The 23,840-nt window shown below is 35.7% G+C and overlaps 1 protein-coding gene across 11 annotated transcripts in view; it reads right to left on the reverse strand.

The window, feature by feature from the left end:
- LOC105689966 (patronin) overlaps positions 1-23,840 on the reverse strand; it is a 37,013-nt gene that overhangs the window by 12,652 nt on the left and 521 nt on the right. For 10 of the 11 annotated variants that reach the window (XM_048652247.1, XM_048652246.1, XM_012407402.3 and 7 more), the window contains exons 2-12: positions 23,218-23,530; positions 6,243-6,338; positions 5,913-6,128; positions 5,287-5,741; positions 5,062-5,177; positions 4,066-4,176; positions 3,047-3,128; positions 2,688-2,907; positions 2,097-2,616; positions 1,769-1,935; positions 531-707 (exon numbers count right to left, since the gene is read on the reverse strand). In XM_048652247.1, the coding sequence (XP_048508204.1) occupies positions 531-707; positions 1,769-1,935; positions 2,097-2,616; positions 2,688-2,907; positions 3,047-3,128; positions 4,066-4,176; positions 5,062-5,177; positions 5,287-5,741; positions 5,913-6,128; positions 6,243-6,338; positions 23,218-23,454 (2,397 nt within the window). In that variant the 5' untranslated portion in view covers positions 23,455-23,530. The remainder of the gene's footprint in view (positions 1-530; positions 708-1,768; positions 1,936-2,096; positions 2,617-2,687; positions 2,908-3,046; positions 3,129-4,065; positions 4,177-5,061; positions 5,178-5,286; positions 5,742-5,912; positions 6,129-6,242; positions 6,339-23,217; positions 23,531-23,840) is intronic. The other variant, XM_012407404.3, reaches the window with a different exon arrangement.

The raw sequence follows: 23,840 nt of genomic DNA on the forward strand, positions 1-23,840 counted from the left end.
TCTTCAGATTTTAATTAGAGGGGCTGATGAAATTTCATCCTGATATAACCGTCTATACTTGATAATATGTTTCACACACCGGAAAATTGTAACAAATAAAGCAATCAATGAACAAAGCTAAAGTAAGGAAATAAAAAAGGGATAAGAACCATCACCGAGAACAAATACACTCTGGGAAATAAACCACCATGAAAATTGAACAAAACGTAAGATAATATCTATTCATGCTAATGGCAGCACTAACAATAAGATAACAACTGATCTCTTGTGAATATTTCGTCTCTAAAACCGACAGAGCGATAATTATAAATTGAGTTATTGATGAAAACAGGTTCATATTGAAGTTACCATTTCTGCACTCTCAACATTTTGCCCTTTGTTGAAAGTTTTTCCAAATATTGGATAATGGAAGTAAAAGATATGCAAAAGAGAGTGTTGCGTGTAGGGAGTACAAATAAAAAGCGTTGATGGAATAAAAATATGCACATATGGATACAATAGCAAAACAGCCGCTGTACACTAGAGCATACCTTCAGCGAAAAAGGCCGTTGCGGTTTTTCTTGAGAAGGATGATGGGGTACGAGATGTGTCTCGGTACTGCTTGCAGGGGTGACCCCTATATTTCCAGAAGTTATAGGGCTGGGGGGGACTGTTTCCACGGGGCTTTCCCCCCCTGACGTTGACGAAGAGGGGGATTTTACCTTACCCTGCAACCAGCCCAACCAGTGTGCCTTGTTAGGTACAAACGCCTCCACCACACACCTAACACCTTTTCGCATCCGTGGCCAAAGATATTTATTGCATTGCAAAAAATCACTTGCAAAAACCGATAAAAATAATCTTCCGATCAATACTTGCAAACCGAACAGAATCTAAAAAACGATTACAGCTTTTCGGGGAAGATAAAACGCTTATCAATGGAATGTTACCAGATACATCAGACTACTGGTATGTCAGATCGTTTTCAACTTTGATTTGCGATTATACTTCAAGCAGGTTGTATATTTTGAACAATACTTGGCCTCGGTACCGAATAATCAGCAGACACAACAATCGATCATGCATACCAACACCTGTCGTTGTAATTTTATGGTGGAACAGTATTTCTTAGATAGTGTGATTAAATATGATATTAGAAAACGTTGGATTTCACATAAAAGAGTTACAACTGTGTAAGAAACGGTCTTAGAACCTAGAAAGTAATGACACTCAAGGTGTGTGTGTTGTACAAGGAAATAGTGAAGTCGAAGGAGCTGTGTAAAATTTGCAGGCGATTGCGATATCGAATTGCCGAATGATAAAATATGTACATCCATTAAAAAAACGTCAGAGTAATCATTTGCTGTACACGTAAATAAATATCAAATTGAGAAGCTTGCATACTGCGATGCATGCAGATGCGGGCAGCATTTATAAGAACAGCTGTAGTATTGTTGGTAAAAGCAGAAATGGAATTTAACCACAAGTGAATAAAAATATAAGATGAAATGAAGTCTACTATAAGTTGTACTTGACTAGAAAAGTATTGCATACTTTATGCAACGCAGATCTCACTATTTGCAGCTACATCTATACATATACGAATCACTGGTGGTATTTTGTTTTTCTGTTAAGATCGAGTGAGTAAAAAATCATCTTTACAGGTAATAACTCATTTCAAATTATTTTACGTTCGTTACTTCTGTACGTTGTTTTGTGGATAGATATTCACTGAAAAATCTGCAAAGTACGCCAAAGTAGAAAATCAATTTGAATTACTATGAATTACCTTTGTAACTGCTTGTAGAAACGCGGCTTTGCCAACTTTCTGCCGTTGTTTGGACATTACCACTTCCATTTTTCGTTTTTCGTTTTCTATATGACGTCGTTTTTCCTCGAGTTTCATTCTGATGTTATTCAACTGTGATGCCATGACTGTATTACCACCATTTTCATCTATATTCAGTCGCATAGATAAAATAAAATATTATTCATTATACTTGCGATGTACTTTCCAAAAAAAAATATTCTACACAACAACCGACAATCTATCATTTTGCGTACTACTCTCCGGCTCCAAGACAATGTAGATTAAATGAAACATGAAAAATACTTGCCAGCATTATTAGATTCAGCTTGTAGCATTTGTTGATTACTCTGTTGTTGCCATGTAGTGGTATTTGGAAGTGCAGCAAAGGTAGTTTTCTTTTCTGCTAATGTATTCCCATTATTTTGAATTTGTTTTTTACCAACGACACCACCAGCTTTTTTCAGAAGGTTGTCGTCTTTTTCTTGATTAGAATAGGTAAAGTTAATGACTTTCTCGGAATTTTGTCTACCGAGCTGAGCAAAGCTTGCCAATTTAGAACTCGAATTTCCGTCCACATTATCGTTTTCATTGGAATGTAGAATATTTTTCAGCGCAACATTGTTCAGACTTGAATTAGAAGACTGTCTCTTTAGCTTGGGTGGCTCTTCACTGCTATAACCATTGTCAGACAGAATGAGTTGCACTCCACTACCATATACATCTTGGACACTAGACCGAGCCGGAAGCGTTGGTTCGGTAACATTATGACGACCAACGTGACCTCCAACTTCTTTGTCAGGGTTTCTTCCGAAGTTATGTAGATTGTCCTGTAATGAGGAATGGGTTGAAATAGATGTGAATGTTCAAGTATAAATTGCTGATGAAATTCTTCAATTACCTGAGAGCCTCCGAAATTCTCAATTGTAAGCTGAGAGTCATCAGTTACACTGTTCCTCCGTGAGCGTCTGCCGGCATAAGAACTCCGTCTCTGGTCCTCCCAGTTACTTGGCCGACCAGCGGCTTCCGCTCTAGCTGCAACTTTATCATCGGCAACTGAACTTAATGTGGGAACACCTCTCCCTCTGTGTACGACAAAACTATCCTCGTTCCCTGCTCTTCTGTGGAAATATTTTCATCATTACATGCACAGATATACCATGAAGAAGTGTATATCGATAAAATTGAACACGAGCAAGCAAGCCATTGACTGGAGATTTCCATGAACCCATTTGTGATTGAATATAGTTCAACAATTACCTGTCTTCGTAAGAATGGCTTTCCATGGTTTGTTGCAAAGATTGCGATTTTTTCACCGAACTCGACAACGGTATTTTCGTTACTGTAAATTAACAGAGTATTAGAAAAAGTAAATGGTGTTAAAATGACAGATCAATGATAGCAAACGTTGTAAAAGTCCTTTCCCCCATCATGTACTTAAGTAACGATCTGTCATATCAGACTGAGTCCAATCACAAACATGCAACTCATCTATCCTGTACGAATTACGTAGATGGCTAGACTATATTCAAAACTTGTCAGTCGAGATATCGAAATAAAAATATCTGTTTACTGAATATGACAGCTAATGAGTAAAAATAATTAATTAACGAATATTCATAGTGTATCGCACATCTGAATTATTGTGTAGAAAAAAAGTATAATGGAACTAATAGAAGTATATAAATAGAACTTAATGAAAGAAAAAAGAGAAAACATCTTTGCAAATCAATCATACGAACAAAACATGAAGTGTATCTTGTACAACGCCAGATCTGTACACTTCCTTCTCACAATATTTATACAAGAATCACATGCAAAATGAGATAATACAAAAGCCAATTGGACAGCAAGCTGTAGACAACATTTGTATTTTTGATTTTACAAATTTTGACCTACGTGCGAGGAGATTAATCGTAAAATTTCATTGGCGTTATGCAAATCATTCTTATTATTAGTAATAAGCGGTGCACCTAGATTCCCGATAAAAGTTTCCTAAAGCGTTACCTTTGGCCATGTCTTAACTACTACCATAACTTATTCATTTTCTTCGTGTTAGATTATCTCATTAAACATCGGGTACTGCCGATGACCCGTTCAATCCGGAAAAAGTATTCAAGATCATGGCACAGTTAAAACTTAGCCTCGGTCTAGGATACCTCAAGATTATACTCGAGTTATAAGACAACAGAGACTGAGATAATTTTCGCCGAGCAAGTTCTATGAACAATATTCGACATGGTAAGACCTATTTGATAATTGTTAGGTATCTTTTGTACCTGTGAAGCCTGGAGCGGATACAGAGAGGTTGCTTCGTAGGTCAGGTATCGGAGCTATAGACTGAGGTAGGCTGCGCTTATGAGCTACACCGTGGCTATTGCGTGGGCAAACTGGACCCATTGCAGCACCGAATCAGAGGTTGTGATGAGAGAGGAAGGCAGATAGCGTTGTTGATCAAGCGTCAAGAAGTTACGCCATAGAAATATGCAATTATTATAGGTATGTCAGCAGTTGTGACAATATTATCGCTCTACTTGACTCGTGACTTTATAAGTATTACTTATAACGTTACAAAGGTGTCAATGATTATAGTAAATTCTGAGAAAAATGATGATATTACTTAATCTAAGATGTGTGTGTATTGACACTGATAAGAAGCGTGATACTATACAAACTGCAGGCAATTTAGGGATTATAGTCAGAATAATTAACGCACGAAGTACAGGCATATACTGCCGATAGCTGAAAGTCTTTACGTAATGTAGAGTAGCTAAAATAGCAGGCCACCATAAGATACTCGGAACTAATGCCTTGTCAAAGTTTCAAAACGTTGTAAACTTTAGAAAAAATCGAATTAAATGTAATCTGGATTCGTAAGATTCAGAAATATTGAGAAATTCAATAAATAACTACAAGTTAACTTCTATTTTCACAGAAACTACTTGATTTTGTCATCAGTGGGCAATTTTAAACTTCAATTTGATAGAACCATAATGAGATTTCAAAAATTGGCTGCAGTTTAAATATCAAATTGTAAATGAATATAATATGAATAAAATAATTATAGAATAAGTAAGTTGGATGTCATTTGTGCACAACCATCACCAACCATCACCGTAAGCCTGACCGAAAGGTTTATCAAAACGAATACAGTGTGGTCGTATAGAGTGTCGCTTGTACAGATTGGTGAGTATGTGTGCAAGAACTCTTTTTTTTCCATTTCAATTTTTCTGCACGCAGATGTTTGATATAATTTATTGTTAAACCATATATACCGTTTAAATATTGTGAATCCCTGTCTTCACCGGGATAACGAACACATTTCACTGGATGAATCTCTAGCACATTGTACAAGTCGGCAAGAAAAACAATCAAGTTTTGTTTCATAGAGCTGGAAGGGAACGAAAAATTGTTTACTTAGATCAATAAATACATCTTTGAAGTTAGAAATGTCTTTTGAGACAAAAGATAAAATTGAAAATGTTCGTAGAAACACTCACCCTCTCATATAAGTGACGTCTTCGCTTTGCATGTGAAAAATAGAATAGGGTAAGCATCTGGCGCAGAACATTTGCACCAATAACAGGTTATGCAGTGCATCAGCGACAGATAATCTCCTAGATATTCTAATGTCTTTCCAATTGAGTTCTTCAGGACAGTAAAAAGCTACAACAGCAGCTAACCCAACGCCATCGCAGAGGGATTGGAAGTCGTTCGCTGGTATTAAATCAGGCACTCGCGATTTATCCCCAGCACCATCTTCCAATTGTATTTTGGCAACCAGAGCTCTCGAGGCATGTCTAATCCATAATAGCAACCCCTGCTCATGGTCTGCCGGTACTTCCAAATTACTTTGCGGATTGAAACGTCGGATCGCAGCCACGACACAGTCGCCGGTCACAACTTCTTTAGCGTAAAGCACCATCAATCCTTCTATCACAGCCATATGCGCCGACTGAAAAAATAAGCAAATACTTTTGTTCACTCTGTCAACTAATATTTCCGTATTGACTAATAATCGTTACGTGAAATATCATGTCACAAGTGGACTGTGAGCGTGCTCAATGGATATTTTATACGAAAGCCCAGTTGATTCAATAATAAATATATCAATCAATGGTCAAACCATTTTAAGTGGTGAGTTTTGTATGAGGATAGTTTCCGTGAGCTGAGTGTTGTTGTGTTCGGAAACGAAGACTCCTTTTCTGGCAAGTGCTTGCAAAATCCCCAGATGATTTTGGTTGTGGTAATTGGGATCCGAGTATATATTGGCCAACGCCAAACAGTATAGCTCTGCATTTGAAAGCGAATGGACTATCTGTGGCTTCAAGTGTTCTTGATCCTACAAATTCAACAATAACGTATTAATTTCAGAACAGAGTAGCTTAGATCCTTAGTTGGATCTCTGATAAAAATTTACTAGGACAAAATAGGGTATTAAAAGTTAAAATCATACCTCGTGATCACGATAATAAGGTTCCCGTAAGTTATCTGGCACGTTGTTGTTATATGCCTTTGAAAGCAGCCACTTCACGGAGGCACGCTGTTTGGCCTGAAACAATTAAACAAATCGATATTATTAATTAAATACAAAGTGATGCAGATTCTAAGAATATTTACACTGCAATAATTATGGATTTCGATTTGATTTTTACTAAAAAGAAGAGGTCTAAATTGAAATCTCTGAGCATCATTTTATCAAAAGTAAATTCGATGAAGGTCGTAAAATGTTGAAATTTTCAAAATAAAAATGAATTGTTGCATGCTGAAAACCAAAGGAATTAGTTTTTCATTCAAGTTTATAGCCGTTGCAACAGCGTTCGTCTCTACTATCAAGCTAGAAATTCCTGAGAAAAGAGACCCGATTATTTTCCAAGTAACAATTATCTCCCAACATCTATCCCTCGGAGTTCAGATTACACCTCTACACAGAATCGGCTGTGAAGAAATCATCAACTCCATAATCTGCAGCGTATCGCTATCGTCACCTGAGTTACATTGCAGTTTACTTTCGTTTCTGAAGCCAAGTTTAATTCCCCAGAACCTATGCCCACAAGATTTATTTATTTTTCGCAAATTCAATGCAAATTTAAAACAAATTCTCATCAAACAATCTACTGCTTCGATATTTTATAACGTGCGTGTATTCGTATAAGTCACCCTGGCCTGAATTCTGGGACTGTCAATGTGACGTAATTCCATTGTAGGATCACCTTATGCATAGGCCAACTGATTGTGATTTGTGGGTACGTTATAACTAGCGATACTCACACTATCGCAATTACACCTAACTGATGATATTACTATTATTATTATTATTATTATTACTATTATACCACGTACATGTACGGCGTACGCCATACCTAGACATAACATATCCATATATGTATATTTATATAAACTCGCCATAGTACGTTTGATAAATTTAGACTCTGACTGCATATGCCATCAGCTGTAACTCGTAAATTGTAAGCTGTAATATAAAAGTACTTGTAAAATTATTCTGTACGAAATTAATACTGCAGCTATAACTTTTCTCTCTACGTTGAAGAAAATAATAGTATTAATAATATAAATAAAATAAATAAATAGAGTAATGATTATATGTTGAAAATAATTTCAGAGTTCGCATATATGAGAGCGTTGAAAGAGTAAAATGAAAAATGGAACTTGATATTTTCAAAATGATTAGCATCAGGCGGGTACCAGAGGTGTAGTATGTGTTCATAGATAAATTTCATAGGGTTCAGACGTGTCAAGTTCTTTTTAGGATTCTGAGATGAACGGGCGTCGGGTCTCGAGAATCTCTTCAGTTATCACTATAATAGCTTCAAACTCCTCGAATGATTGCACTTCCAGGAAGTTGCTGCAGCGGTAGTAGGTACAACGACCGTACGAAGAATAAAGAACTAAGGGTTATCGTCCGTATATGGGTACATTTTTTTAGCATCGTTCAACAGAAGGGCCTGTTCAATTTTCGATCAATCTCAAAGTGACGAAATTGTATATCCCACACATACGTATACATATAACTTCGAATGATGCGATTGGCCGAACATTTGTAGGTGCGTGAAAATGTAATCTGAAAATATCTGGCATTTTTGCTTGTTTCAATGGCTTACGCATTTTACCTGCACCTGCCTTACATTATTTATAATGTGCAGAATAGGTATGAAAGAGACAAATACGCGGAAGATTGCGAAAAACATTTTATACTACTTCGCGTTAATAACCAAGTATAGAGAGATCAATAGAATTGAGTACCGTAAATGATCTTATGTGCCAAGCATGCGGCAGACGACCTCGGAAAAAAGAGATAAACTCGGGAAATAGGAAGAACTGCTCGTCTTACTGTTCAGCTCAAGTTCATGCTGTGTAAAAAATATGTGAGCGCAGGTACCTCGGCATACGTTGAAATTAGATAGATTTGAAGAAAAAATGAATAAATGAATGAGATCAAGACAGAAAATATTAATAGGGTCGCGAATAACGGGTCACGCAACGTAAAATCGATATTCCATCCAATCTTTAAACTATATTTGGAAAGATAATGATTAACATTAGCACGCAAGAGAAAGCGTACACAAGTAGGTATGATAAAAACGAATAAAAAAAAAAAAAATAACCCGAGGATGTGTACCGAGTTAAAGCTAAAAAAAATAATCAGATCCAAGTATGAGGCGAATTGAGGAAAATTGAAAAAAAAAAATAAATAAATGAATAAAACTTGGAAAGCGAGGTGTACTTCATTACGTTGATTGCAAAATCGTCTTTTAAAGGTGGTAAAGAATTAATTTAGGATTGGCAAAAAGCCTAGACTTGAGTACAGCTAAAAATACGGGTAAGTGAACTGCTGCTGCAACCCATCAGTTTATACATAGATATACAAATAGCTGCATTATATAATTTTATATAGGTCGCGACGAGAAAATTCAGAAACTGCGAAACGAATTTTCATTTTACTCGCGAAATGTAATGAGAAAAATGTAATAAGCACATTTTTTTATCATACATATAACTCGATAGATTAATGTAGAATTTACTACGACGTCCGTGGTGAAAAATTGGTAATCGATAATTAATGAATGTAATTTATTTCTTTTTTATCATTTACAACAGCCACAGAGAAGAAAGGAGAGACGTAAGCCCGATTCAATGAATTTCAATATGTTTGTTCCAAGATTCGCAGCATAATCTTGCGCGGCGAAGGTCGCACGAGTACCTATGAAAAAATGGAGGGTTAAAAAAGAAGGAATAAAATTGAAAATAAAACGATTTCGAATACGTAAAACTGGCACACGGCGGTGCGTTAGTCTCTTCATGGGTATATACATCGTATAGTGATCGAATATATGTGTAAAAGGAAATGGTTGATCTCTCTTCGGGTCATTGACTTGTACTCGATTGTCGATTTCAACTTTACAGGGAGTTGGTTAATCTCGGCAAACCACCTATATAGTTTGAAGCTAAATAAATCTATATCGATATCTACCAAATCTGCATCATTATTCCACATCCGTTCAGCTGCTCGACTGTCGTGGCCGTTCGTTCGGCAAACCAGTGTACGTCGTAACGTCGATAAAAAAAATAAATTCAAAAAAATCAAACGAATAACTTGGGAAAAAATAAAGCATTTTGCCACGCTCTCGTGATGTATACCTTATACCACTATTCTTTTAACCTTCTCTCATCACGTAAGAAGTTCGTTTCACGCGGAATTCAATCTAATTATCGGGATAGAGAGAGCGAAAAGAGAAAGAAAAAAAAGTTCATCGTAAAATTTTTATTATAAATTTTTAATTAACCCGAAAATAAAATAAAAATAATTTTATTTACGTTTGAACGGGAGTATATTTCGGGGTACATGTTATGTATACGTACATGCGACAGTGGGATTCTGCAGTAGGTTGTGTAAAATTTCGATCTGACTGTTTCTTTTTTATTATTACAGTTTATTTTTTTCTCCCTTTTTTTTTTCTCCTCGAACAGCGGTTCGTAGGATATTGTTGGTGATTTAGTTTCAGTATTTTCCACAGCTGACGATTGTTTTACGTGCAGGTCACGAAAGTGCCATACACGTACATTGTATGGATCGGATATGCGTGAGAATTTGTCGAAAAATGAAAAAATTTATTAAAGAAAAAAACTAATGAAAGAACGACGACTACGACGCGACTTTGCGTTGTTTGAAAGTATTACAGTGGAAAGACTGCAGTAATAAAGAGAAGAAAAAAAAAGAATTATAGACCTTAGACTTGTATAAAAATCGTTTCGATTCGATACGAATTCCGCTCGATCTTTGATCTCGTCGCAAAAGTCAGTGAGCCGTAAATAAAGTATAGAACATCGTTCAGGTATATACATATATACAATACAATATAATAAAATATTATATTATAACCACAGTAAAGCGATCTGCACGTATAATAACGTTCTACAAAAATTAATGTATCGGTTCGATTAGGATATGAACAGTTATATTGTACCAGATTGTATACATATTCATTCGGGACGTTAATGTATTTTACTTAACATGTTACCGCATAATTAGGTATGAAAAAACCGATACAAAATTAAGTTACATTCCGAATTGATCTATCTAGAAAAAAGAAGAAAGAATAAAAAACTAAATCACATCCGATTCTCAATGGAGACTGCAGTAGAAAAAACACGTAAATATGCTATCGTTGTTATAATAAAAAATTTCAAGAATGAGAAAACTTAGTATGATTTATTCATCTATTCAATGAAAATGCTATATAACTCATGAATAATAAAAAAACAAGAACAAAAATATACTACCCATGCATAATATGGATAACCTTGACGCGGTAGATAGGTAAATAGGTAACAAATAGATTGTGTATAATTATGAATCATTTATAATAATACGTTTTCATGTAAATCACGTGCGCAAGGACGATTCTATTCAATGAATCGCCAAAATATTTTACACAGATCCTTTTTTTTTCTAATAGATTTATGACGCGATTTTATTGAATTTTTTATACCTCACCCTCCCATTTTTATCTCGCGACCTCGGTATTTACTTTTCGGGAAAAATGTAATGCGAATACATACAGATGTTCGATATCTGGACGAGACATTTAAAATCTACCTACGTTTAGTTTTTTCTTTCTTACCCCTCTCTATTTATCATCAGAATTTATATCGATTCACCTACAGTGTGATTTAGAAAAGATCTTTGGAGAAAAAAACCTTCGGATCACGTACGAGGTGTGAACGTAAATGGAAACGGATATGTATAATGTATGTACATAAATCCTTTTGGTATATAGAATATATCCTTGTCGTCGACAATTTTTTTTTTTTCTAAAAACTTTTTCCTCGTTTTTTCATACAAATATACTAAGGTCACGACGGCTGCTGCTCCGAGAGAACTCGCAACTATTATAGACGCGACAGTAGTTCCGCGTTTCGTGCTAGTTTTATGCACCATATTGGGCGAGGGATAAAAAAGCAAAATCAAATGAAGCAAAAAAGAACAGCAAAAATTTTACCAATACTCTACGTATATACATAGCAATGTACGACACCATATATGGTTATATACTCGTATTCTCATATTAGATATATACAGAGAGGGTCTCGTAAAACTTTTATCTCATATCGCACGAGGGGGAGGGAAGCAAATAATAGATTAAGCGTCTATGAACTTTTTCAGAAATCCATGAGTTCGATAGGAGTTCGTTTCTTGACAAGGGCAGTTTGAAGAGAGAAAATCAAATAAATTAATAAAAAATTTCTACGGATCGCTCACGGCTATGGCTTATCTAGAATCCACAAATATCGTATGATTGTAAGCAGATAAGCGAGAGCTGCAGCGTTGCAGATCCCATGCAATACGTGGTAAGGCGACTTTGATTACGTTTTTTTTTTTTTACTGTAAGATATACTAACGATAAAACCACTCAGCGACGAAGGGATGTAAACTACATTTACTTTGCGAAAATGAGAAACAAAATAAGTAAATAAAATATCGAGTCGATTGAGCAACATTATAATAGTCGTCATCGGATCATTAACTCAAACGGTGATTATTATTATACCTACACACCCAAACAGCAGGGTAAGGTATATACATAGATGAACTGGCAACTTTTCGAAGGTACGTACGTACCTACATATAAGTATACTGAAATTATAATGTTACAATATCAACCAGGTATTGGATGGAGAGAAACACCCAAAGAGAAAGAGAGATGCAGGCTGAAGAGGGAATGTACCGAGTGACCTACAATTTTACAGCATGTAAAGGAGAGCGCTTTTAAATCTCTCTTCCGTTTGCCATGAGATCGTCGATGTACGTATCGTCAGAAAATTAATAGGGATGTATACGTGTATACATATTTATTTCAATGTAAAAAATAACGGAACGCTGCGGTGACCGAGCAAATGATAATCTATCCTTTAGTTTAACTGAAAATTTTTGCATTGTACAAACTCTGAAAGAACGTATGATATGTATATCAGTGAGAAATCCCCACAGAGAGATAAGACTATTGAAAAATGACATAACGTTCAACGATGCGCGTTTCAAGTATCGTACAAAGAGTATCGTGGAAATAGAAAAATGAAAAAAAGAAATATATTGAATCGCAAAGCGACGTACAACGCATAATAAAAAATATAATACGCGTACATATAGGTGTGTGTATATATATAGAAACACGTGCAAGTAAATGCGAATGTATTTTTGATCTATAAAAAGATTTGTCGTCACCGCGGTGTACATCGTGTGTATACGTATAGTGGGTGGTAGTAAATGGATGGACGTAATATGGTTAATTATATACATACGTGTACACATAGTATTTACATACGTACGCATCGCCTAATACATATAATTTTTTTTCTTTCATTTTTTCGAGAGCGGATCATTACAGTAGAATTACTTAATTGCACGGAATCTATATCATCCTTGCAGTACACTCTCGACTAATGTTTCGAATTTTTCCATAGTGCGGCTGCAGATGGACGATTCATTCGATGCACGATCAATGGAGATGATGAAGTTTTGTTGATTTGTTCATTTATTCTTTAACTGTATTACCGTACATCGCAATCATTGCTGATGAGGATATAATCGCCGAGTAAAATAACAGAGGGAGAGAGAGAGAGAGAGAGAGACCGACCGGAGACACGGCTGAAAGTTCTGTGGTGTCGTACAAGTATAATGATAAGAACAAATAAACAACAACCACGACGATAATAACAATAACAGCAACGATAATAATAAAAATATTCTATACTATAAGAGTTGATGACGGTCTGCGATTAGTTATTTTCTCATCTGTGTTGGAGACAATCAAGATTTATAGGTGACTGACCATGCGTTAAGTATCGGCAAACGATCGTCGCTGCATTGTCGTCGAAGATATTGTAAAACTATACAAAATATACACGCATGTATACTATAAGTATGTACATTGTACGAAGATTATGCATAGCAACTAATGTTTTTGTATATCTACTCCGCACGGGCGGGTCGTTAGATAATAACAAAAAAGTATATGTATAAATACTTCAAATAATCGAAAAAGAGATATGAATCGTGACATAATATTGATACACATGTATAATAATCGAATAATTCCAGCCCCGTGGGATTAATAAAATCTGAGTATGAAATTAGCCTCGTTCTTCATTTATTCTTTCTTTCTTTCTTTTTTTTTCCCCTCGTGTTAATTATTATTTTTGGGCCACCCTGTATACTTGTATTATGCATAGACCGCGAAAGTTTCTCTGGTAGGACCCAATAACTTCTTTTTTTTTTCTTCTTTCATTACTGCCCACGCTTCGTTCGTGCCAAACTGTAGGTGAACCGGTGTGATACATTGGTGTACATAAAAGGCTCGGTTAGGAAATTCGTGACGAGAAGATAAATGAATATTTTGTCAAATTAAATATTATATTTCGAATGAATACCTTATATCCATATAAGTGAAACAGACTGAGAAAAAAAAAAAGGCGTAGATTTTGGAGCGGTGCAGAATACAGATGTACAGATGTGATTTAATTTTTTGGTCCTATCCATAGGTTTGATTATAATCGATTAAATCGATAAATTATAAGAATTATTGAGCTACCATCAATCGATCGATCGATTACAATAAAGATAGGGATAATAACATTCACCCACGTTTCAAATAGTTGTCGTATAAACGATTGAATAAGTTTCACAGATATATATGTATGTATAGTGTTTGACTATCGCATAATGACACATGAATCACGAAGAGAAAATATTGTGAAATATCGTAATTCGAAGTAGAGTTCAATATTGACATTTCTTTTTTATGCGATTCATGCGTATCTACAACACACCGAACTTTGAACGGATGACTGCGCTTCAACTTGTCCAATAATCCCCAAAAATCCATTGACTAACAAAACAAGGGTGGAATTCAAAATTTATTAGTCATGAAGTGTAAAGTTATTGACTAATTGTAAGTACCGATACTGTGTCATACAGGTAAACTCATAATTGTACAAAGAGAGAAATTCCAAAAACACGAAGTCTTTTTTTTTTTGCCCGTTGCATTCCTTCTTCTTGCGCTTACCAAAATTAGCTTTAGTATCCAAATCATTCAAGCTGCACCACGCAAAAATATATGACCACGAAATAATCTGAATACGACGATTACTGTTGTATCTTCATTTTATTTCACTTCACAAATTATGAAACACTCATCACCGTTAATTGAATTAAATAAATAAATAAATAAATGAATAAATAATAAGGAAGTAGAAGAAAAACGGAGTCTCTTATACGTCACGTCAGTACTGTTCCACCGCATCACGATATCACATAATTACGTATATCATAAAATCCTGCAGGTCTAATTATACACGTTACGAACAATTCGAAATTGGTTCATCATCGATGCGCGATACAGTTGTTAAATTTTTTCCACGCATAAAAATGCAGTGCTTGCATTCAATTTTTCCATAAACGCGGCTCGACCTCAACTGCTGTAGATATGTTCCGTACAAGTAAGAAGTAGAGGAAGAACTAAAGTTGAACTAAACTAAACTTAAACCATACACATAAACCTGCAGCCAACGTAAGGGAAGAGAGGAAAGAGAGACTATATAATGGTCATCTAACCGTATAAGTAGAGTATATATGTATAACAAGAATGTATGTAAGTACACGGGTATATATATATGTGCAGGACAAATACAAGTACTTAAAATAAGCAAGCAGAGAACGAGAAGAAGAATAAGAAAAGAAGGGTAAAATGATAATCGGTGAGGCAGACGAGTACTCTGATTATATTACATCGGAAACGTGTAGACGAGGATAATAATCCTAGGAAGGATTAAGCAGCTAGAAGGAAAGAAAGGAGGAAGAAAAGAATTGAATTAAAAAGAAACACATAAGAGGAGATATAACTGCAGTACGATGTGTTTGTTGGTTGGTGGTTCGTGCACCGGGAACTCGCACTGTTTCATATGTAGATCGTCTATCACGGTCTGACGATTACACTAACTGTCTGACTAACTTGAGTTTGTTACTCTTATGTGCAACAGAAGCCAACACCTGATCTCTGAATTCCAACCACCAACCAACACACTTCCACGATCACTTTACGATTACCATCACCACCGCCATCATCATCATCATCATCATCATCGCAACTGCAATGAAATAACAGTGTAATTCATCATCTCTGTACGTACCCACAAACACTAGGCTGCACAGGTATCCATGATATTAGAATTCTCTAACCTTATGTGATATATATAGTAATTTTTACAATCGAGACTATAATTGGACGGTGAAAAATGAAAGAAAAAAAAAAAAATTAGCCAATTAATTAACCACACTTCTTTGCTAGTTGGCGTCTGTGTATGTGCAATGGTTTTTTTTTCTTCGGGTTATCGAACTGATATTAATTCTCTCTCTCGCTCTCTAATAAATTATTCTATGGCAAATAATTTATGTATGTGCATATTTATGTAATTAATTAATGAACGAGAAAGGTATACGTGCAGAATTTTTTATTCATTTACTTTTTTTTGCCGAGGCAGGTATTTATATACCGTAATGATATAGATAATACCATTCAAAAAAGCGTTTTGAATTAAACATTCGAAACTCTTTAACTTCGATGATCATCGTCATCGGCCTTCTATACGATTTAATCATTAATTAAACAGATCTAATGATACAATGGTCGGATGGATGAAATACGTGAAATACATAAGATGGAGAACTCAAAGTGGAAAAAAATTAAGTATGTGTATGTAAGAGTTAAAAATTAAAGTATATATAATTCAAGCCAAGTGAGCGACTTAATTGACAATTAGTAGCATTATATACATAGGTGTATGTATGTACGTACATATATGTATGTGGTGGCTAATATAAGAGCAACGGTCAAGCCTTATTTAAGTATCAAAATTAAATTCCGGTGTACAATATAAAAATATGAATAAAAAAATAATGAAACGAGAAAAAAGACAAGGATTTGTAGGAACAAAGTTTGAAAAAGAAAGAGGAAAAAATATCAAATGATTGTGACGACAATGAAGTTCTTTTATCATCATGGTTGCCGATGCTATAATTTTCTTATGACTTTATTTATACTATATTACGAAATTGGAATGAAATTTAATTGATAGGCACGTGGCCTAATATGTAAATAGTTAATGACATACCCAAACAGGTCGACCTACTCGTATACATTATAGCATGAGTATATCTATACATGGAACATTCCGTGTCAACTTGATCAGGTTTTGACCAACGCTCCGGTATTTTTTTTTTTCTTCTCGAACAAGAAAATCATCGCTGTAGAAAACCCCGGATAAAAATTCGGTGTGAGAATTGGATTTTAAAAAAATTTTAACAACGGTTGAAACGCATGTATCGACAAACTGTTGCAAAAAATGAATCTGGTTTGGGGGAAAAAAATTAAATGAAAATATGTTCAAAGTCAGAACCTGAATGGAATTGACGCATCATATACATGCACCTGAAGGAAAAGAGAAAATAATAATAGAGTAAGAACCGCGGTGGCAGGTATTATAGTTGGAGGTATTATAAGAGAAGTAGACATGAGAGTGGAGCTCGTGGGTCGATCACCGCCCACGGAAACTTAAAATCGATATGACCCTGCTGTCTTTTATATTTCTTCACAGAGTTAATAATCGCAACTTTCACTATTATAAACAAACTGCACAACTTCACCTTAACTCGAAGGTGCAGTACATCGCGTTTAAAATGAACTTGGTAAAAAAAATCTGCAACAAAAGTGGGAAAAGAAAAAATTGGACAAAGTATCTTCAGCTATTAATGAAAGTATGGAACAACTGCAGCGAAAGAAATTGATGTAAAATATAGAATAACAATAACAATAAAAATGGGGAATTTGGGTCGTCTAATTACTCGCGAATACCTTTTCTAGGGTGCGGCGGAAGCTCCTATACCTTCTATAATTTCGCGTCTCCCAACGTATAAATGAAAGTGAGTATATACGACACACCCTTCCGTATAATGTAGGGTGTACTTTGTATAAAAAGGCCAGAAGAAATTGAAAAATAAAAGATCGAGAGATCCGCACAATGATCCGAAAGTCGAAGCTGAAGAAAAAAGGTGTAAATAAATTTGATGAGATAAACTGGAAAAATGAAGAAAAAGAATTTTGAAAGTGAGTAACTGTTTCAAGAGGAAAAAGGAAAAGAAAGAAATGTATACATCCATATGGGGGCATAATGATGCGACCACGACGATACCTTGAGTAATATTTATACACCCCATGGTATAAACTAGGCCAAAAGATATAATCATAATTACGACCTCTCTTCATGTCGCACGGGGAAAACGAGAAAGAGAGAAAGCGTATGAGCCACGAAACAACGGCAAATGTGTTGCGAATCTTATTCAAAGAAGTGCAGATTCGGAAAATCAAAGACTATACAAGCCTTTGGAAGATCTCCAAGTAACGCCACAATGCAATGCCGGTATTCGAATAAAAATTCCAACGTCAGAAACTCGGACCCGCGGCACAGAGGGAAAGAAAAGCGAAAGAAAAAAGTATTTGAAAAAAAATAAATAAAAAGAGTTGGAAAGCACACTGCTCTAATTACACATCTTCAGTCTCTAATTTTTTGGAAAATAAATATGCACATGCATGTAAAAAAATAAAAATAACACGTCGGAGGATCCATTTTTTTTTTTTTTTTCCTTTTCTACATTTATTTTTCAAGTGTGCAGTACCGTAGGTTCGTACTCTGCAGCAGTATTATGAGCAGCAGCAGCGACTAACCCTAGTCCGGAAGTTGCCAGGAAGAATTCCTCGCTCTTTGGAAGTCTAATAATATACCCAACACCGAGCCCAACACATACCGTATGTGCACTCTGCGTACACACATTTGTACGGTATGTAGATATATATGCACACGTATCGTAGAAACGAAAAAGTGCGTCAACGCACACGAGCAAACGAAAAAAGAAAAACATGAATGAATGAATGAATGAACGAATCTCCCACTGTCAAACGAAGAAATCTCAACATGCGACATTCATTTTATCCAGTAAAACAACTTCATCGTATTAAACAGCGAAAGCAGAATGGAGGGTGGATTTTAATGATTAAATGATCGACAAAAAAATTCGAACAAAAGTTAAATGTTTTTCCAAGAACAACATTGCTATTTTCATCGTTATTATTGTAGTAATCATTATACGAGCTACAGTGAATATAATGATACGAGTGCTGATACATACGTGGGTGATACCTCGGGTGATACATAATAAAATCTCAAGCAGCAAGACTGCATACCACTATAAATTATTATACTTACTCCTCCCGTACAGGTCATCACGCAAAATAGATCGTCTATGTATTGCAAATCCGGAGTGATGATAATATTCGGGTGAATAAGTTAATCAGGTATGAAGTGTCTCAAATATACTTAAACACAATTTAGTTACACCCACGTTCGAGATGAGATCGAAAATAATGAATGTTTTTGAATTTTTGTCGAGAAAAAAAAATGAGGAATGGCTCAATGTTAAAATGAATCATTGAATTAATCGTAAGGAGTGATAATATGATTTAAAAATTATTCGAAATAGTGTTTAACGTATCGGTTTCTTTTATTTATTACTTAACTACCGATAACCGGCTTTTACCTCCTACACGATCTACGTGGGCTTTAGGGTATTTCCATTGCGTTATATTTCTCTCAACTTCTCTTACTTGTTTCCCAGGCATTTTTTTTTTTTTTTTTCAAATAATTTATGCACCTGCAGAATAAATAATAATAAAATACAATTAAAAAATACGACAAAGGTGCAAAATGAAATCTTGTTTATATTCTTCGAAATAACTTTATTTATTTCAACTCCATACCGAGGGTCGGGGACCAGGAAGGCTTCAGGATGCGACCAGAAGAATGTATGAAACAAAATAAATTAATGATGTGTAGGATACGTCCAATGTTATAAAACTGATTGAAGTCCAGAAAGTGAGGGTTCCCCTTTTAGTTGTTAGCCCTCGATGTTATTTCAAATTCAGTGATTGAAATGCGGGGATTAGTAGGGTAATAAGAAGGGCGAGGCGACGGCGATGAGTGATGGAGAGAAAAAGAAGAAAAAAAATTGATTTGGTAACAACTGTAATGTTGTACATACAAAGCATTGTATGTTAATTTATTTAGACAGGGTTACACTGCAAGGGAGTCCAGAGATTATTCGAGGGGAGCTCCGAGTTCTCTTCCTCTTCCTTTGGACGAAAATTCGAGACTTCCTCGATTACTGATGGCAAGTATATTTATCGACCGGAAGTCAATGACTGACCGGCGACTAGCCTAAGACTCAACTTTTTTTTTTTACTATTCGTAGACGACCATATCACCAGGGAGTTCCATCTCTGACGGTTTTTTTTCTTTTCTTTTTCCTTTTCGACGTGTGAGACGCCGATACGCCTCTTCATTTCTAACGCTGAATGATCGTCGAAAATCTCAAGTGAATACTTTTAGTTATGACTCGAGTTACGACCCACTGCATTCCTGACTGAGTTTAGTTTCTACAGCTGGGTATTTGATCTTATCAATCCGTATATTCGAACATATATCTTATCAGTTTATCAGAAGTTCGAAATCACGTCGATGATAAGTATAGTCATCGTACGGTAAAGGTATTTCAAGCAAATATGCAAGTCTTATCAAGAATGCGATCGGAATTAAAAAAATTACTGTGAAATTTCAAGCAAATTTTAATACGGAGGCAGAAAAAATTAATTTTCTTGCCCTTCAAGTATCAGTTATGGATTACTCGTCAAGTTCAAAGGGACACCGGCCGGATCTTTTTGGGGCGACACTTTAATTTTGCTGAGCAACATATTAAAGGGGCAGTCAGGATCAATCGTTGTGGTATTTAAATCGGGTCAGGAAATGCCTGACACGAGATACCGGAAATCAGAATATTTCAATCGTCAGCGCGGTAAAAATGGGAGCAGTTACTGGCCGTCAAAGTCAGCTGTTTCTGAATTAAACCGTGATTCGATGGAATCTGTCGTTATTTGTACGGTAGAAGGGCTTGAGTACCGGAAACCACGTGTGGGGGCTGCGAACTGTCAAAGTCAGCTGTTCCGATTTAACTGAAACACGTGGGAGTTCGAAAACAACCAGATTTTACCTGATTTTAGTGAAATTATAAATTTTGCAGTGAAACAAACAGAAAACTACTCCAATAAACATCAATAATACTCCATATAGACAGTAATTTCTAGAGACAAAGTGAAGGGAAGGAAACAATCTTGTAGTGAGGCAAATCTGATTCACTGCATATTCGGATCTCCACTTATCTTCTAAAATGAATAAGGAGCTAAGCAGAGACTGAACGCACAAAAACTGATAGCATAAACTAAGAGGCAGTTGCCTTACGCCTACACAACACCACATTTTCCCTGGTAGCCTGAGGGCTTGAGCCTTATGAAAAGGGGGGGGGAGTCATGAGCTCAAAGAGAGACACGCCGGAAGTAATGTACAGTTAGATATTATAACAAAATGTCCATGCATAGATTTTTAACCGATATCTCTTTTGGAATGAAAGTGTAGCCTCAGGGATTGACGTGTCGAAGCATATGATGTGTGTACATCGCACTGTAAACAAGTTGTTAAAAAGAAACGCGATTCTTTATGGATTCTCAATGCAATCAGCAGAAGTATGTGACTCGATTATGACTATCAGAAATATCGACATTGTTGAATAAATGGGACTTACGTAAGCAGTTGTGATACTGGTACCCCTCACCATATCTCTTGTGTCTTGATTCTGGTTTCTAACAACTATTCCAGGTGTAGCTATCGAAGGCAATATTATGGTCATCACTTCACTGGCCATTTTTGGAATAACAGGAGTTATAATGACTGCTATTTGTTTTTTATTAGCGTTCGTCACATACCAAAGGTAATTTAATTGTGATTGTCATTTAGGTATTTTATTTGATTTTATTTTTATGGGAAACTGATTGTGAGAGACATTCAAGGATCACAACTTTCCATGTGAGTTGGTACCCATTATTCATTGACTACCAAAGGTGAGGTGAGCCTGGAGCTCTGGGAAGACAAATAGCTAGAGAAAATAATGTGCTTCTTTATCAGCTTTCACTTAAAGAGTTCTCAAGGAGCTTAAAGATGCCTTACTGTCAAGAATAGTCAATGAAACACTAAGTAGAAAAAGTTAGACAAGAATCACTGCGATTAGAAAAATCTCGAGAAAAATGATTAGATATGCTGCTGTTGAAAGAATTCTTTAAATCACAACTGGAGGCTGGTATGCACTTTTCAATGTAGATCATACATTAAAACGTTCTCAAGTATTCAGCAAATTATTTGTTCAAATAATTATTATATGTTGACTGAGAACTAAATTAGAATAGACTTTAATACAGACCTATAAAAATCTTTGACTAAAATTAGCAACGAGCAACACTACGTCCAGATAATGAACAATAAAGAAAAAAAAAAAGAAAAGTTGAGGGATGAACCAAAACAATCAAGATTTTTCCAGGCCTGTAATGAATCATTCTCTTAAGTGGCACTATTAACTGTTTACTATTCACTATTCACCGTTTATTAATCACTTATTCACGAGAAATGATGTAGAACAAGTCGTCAGAGATATCGATCCGCTTTCGAAGAAAACTTTCAGTACTGCATATCGCAGTACAGTAAACTCTAGTATCTTACCACTGTAAGAAGAATTCATCCAGGGGCACTATGCCTGTTGACCGATCAACTACCTAACACTAACTAAAGCCTGAGCAGAGTAGCAGAGCTGTTCTGTTCCATGAGTCAGCTGACTGTAGAGAGTGCTGGTGCTGGTACTGGTGCTGGCGATGTCTACTCTTTGACTTTCAATAGCCATACAACCTCTATTGTTGCAAATGCGTGGGAAGAATTCTCGTTTTACTGCACGGTGAGGACGACGGAAACTTCTTGGATATGGTATTGCAGAAGAATAGTAACCCTGGGATATCGTACTACATCTAAGAATAAAGGCAGATATTTTTGGGCAATTATGAATCCTGCCACTTTAATTGCTTATTATTTCTAAACACTGGGAGACGAGATGTGAAATGATATTAACAGGTAGAATATTATTGAACGATCTGGGATGTTCAAAATTCAAACATCGTCCAGATGTATATTTTTCAAGCAAATGATGCATGGTATGTGATAACATTTCATACTTGTACAAGAGCAATGAATTCACCCAAAACATGTGTTTTGTTCGGTTCAAATGAATACCGGCTCATACAAATACCAACAGAAAAAAGATATTCTTTCGACCTCGTCAACCGGTTGAATATTATCCCCTATCAACCAACCACGATACGCATTACACTACAGATTTGAATAACCTGTTTCAAAAGCTAGCTGCACTAACTTTGACCACAACTGAATATTTAAATTCTGCACAAGCTTCCGAACTTTAGCACATCTTTTGTATAGTAACTTAAGAACAAAAAATCGTGGAAAAAGATGCAATAACATTACAAATACATTGCTAAGTATTGCCTGCTCAACAGAAATCAAAATTTGCCAGAAAGTGATGAGATGATCTTAATTTTAGTAACGTATCTCAATATGAGTGACTAGATAAGACTCATGTTGTACTAAGCAATCTTAAGTTTAACATAGACATAAGTTATACATAAGTTATATATAAGTAACCAGGCGACACATTCATAACATTTCCTACATAAGCAATGTGCTCTTCTCCGCATGATGCAGAAGAACAGTGGTCAAGAGGTGATCCTGAATATAGTTTTAAGGTGACTGATTTGTCAAATGTACTGCAGTGAGAGAATGAGACTTGCTTCTTTCAAGTTCAGCTGCTCAAATACTAGGATTTATTATGGATAGCAAGTACAGGCAGTTAGACTCACCATACGGGTTTCAGATGCATCTGATGGATGTTCAGTGTCACCAGCAGCATATCTTTGATCTCCGCTAATCCCTGCACCTTTACGTCGATCTTCTCCCATATTACGATCCATTGTTTCGAAAACATCTACAGATATATCGGCCACTGGCACACTACCACTGTCACACTCTGAGTTTTGATAAATTGATAGTCCTTCTGATTTGTTCGTTGAGAACAGACGTGAGATAGCATTCCACATCCAGTTAACACCGCATTCCAAACGGTGAAATTAATAATATAACAAGTAAACTAGTCCCAACTCTTGTTATCATTTCCTAGAAAATAAAAGAATATTTTTGGGCCTAGTTCAAGCAGGTTCAACTAATTTTCAATGTATAATTCCATCGTCCAGGAATAATTTCAAGAAAAGATTACATCAACTGTGGTTCCACGTTATACCCAGACTCTTGACTATTGGATAGTGAAAAATAGTTTTTGGGAATTTTTTCATGACAACGAATAGACAGATAAGAAGGACATTAATTGCAGTCAGGGGTGATTTGACTTTCGGGAATAGTCGCGTTCTGTAGCAGGTAACGTGGAGTGATTCACCCTGACGTTCATAGATTTTTTTTGCTCCTCCTT

This window comes from Athalia rosae, chromosome 3 (genome assembly GCF_917208135.1).
Source record: "Athalia rosae chromosome 3, iyAthRosa1.1, whole genome shotgun sequence".
Lineage (NCBI taxonomy): Eukaryota > Metazoa > Arthropoda > Insecta > Hymenoptera > Athaliidae > Athalia > Athalia rosae.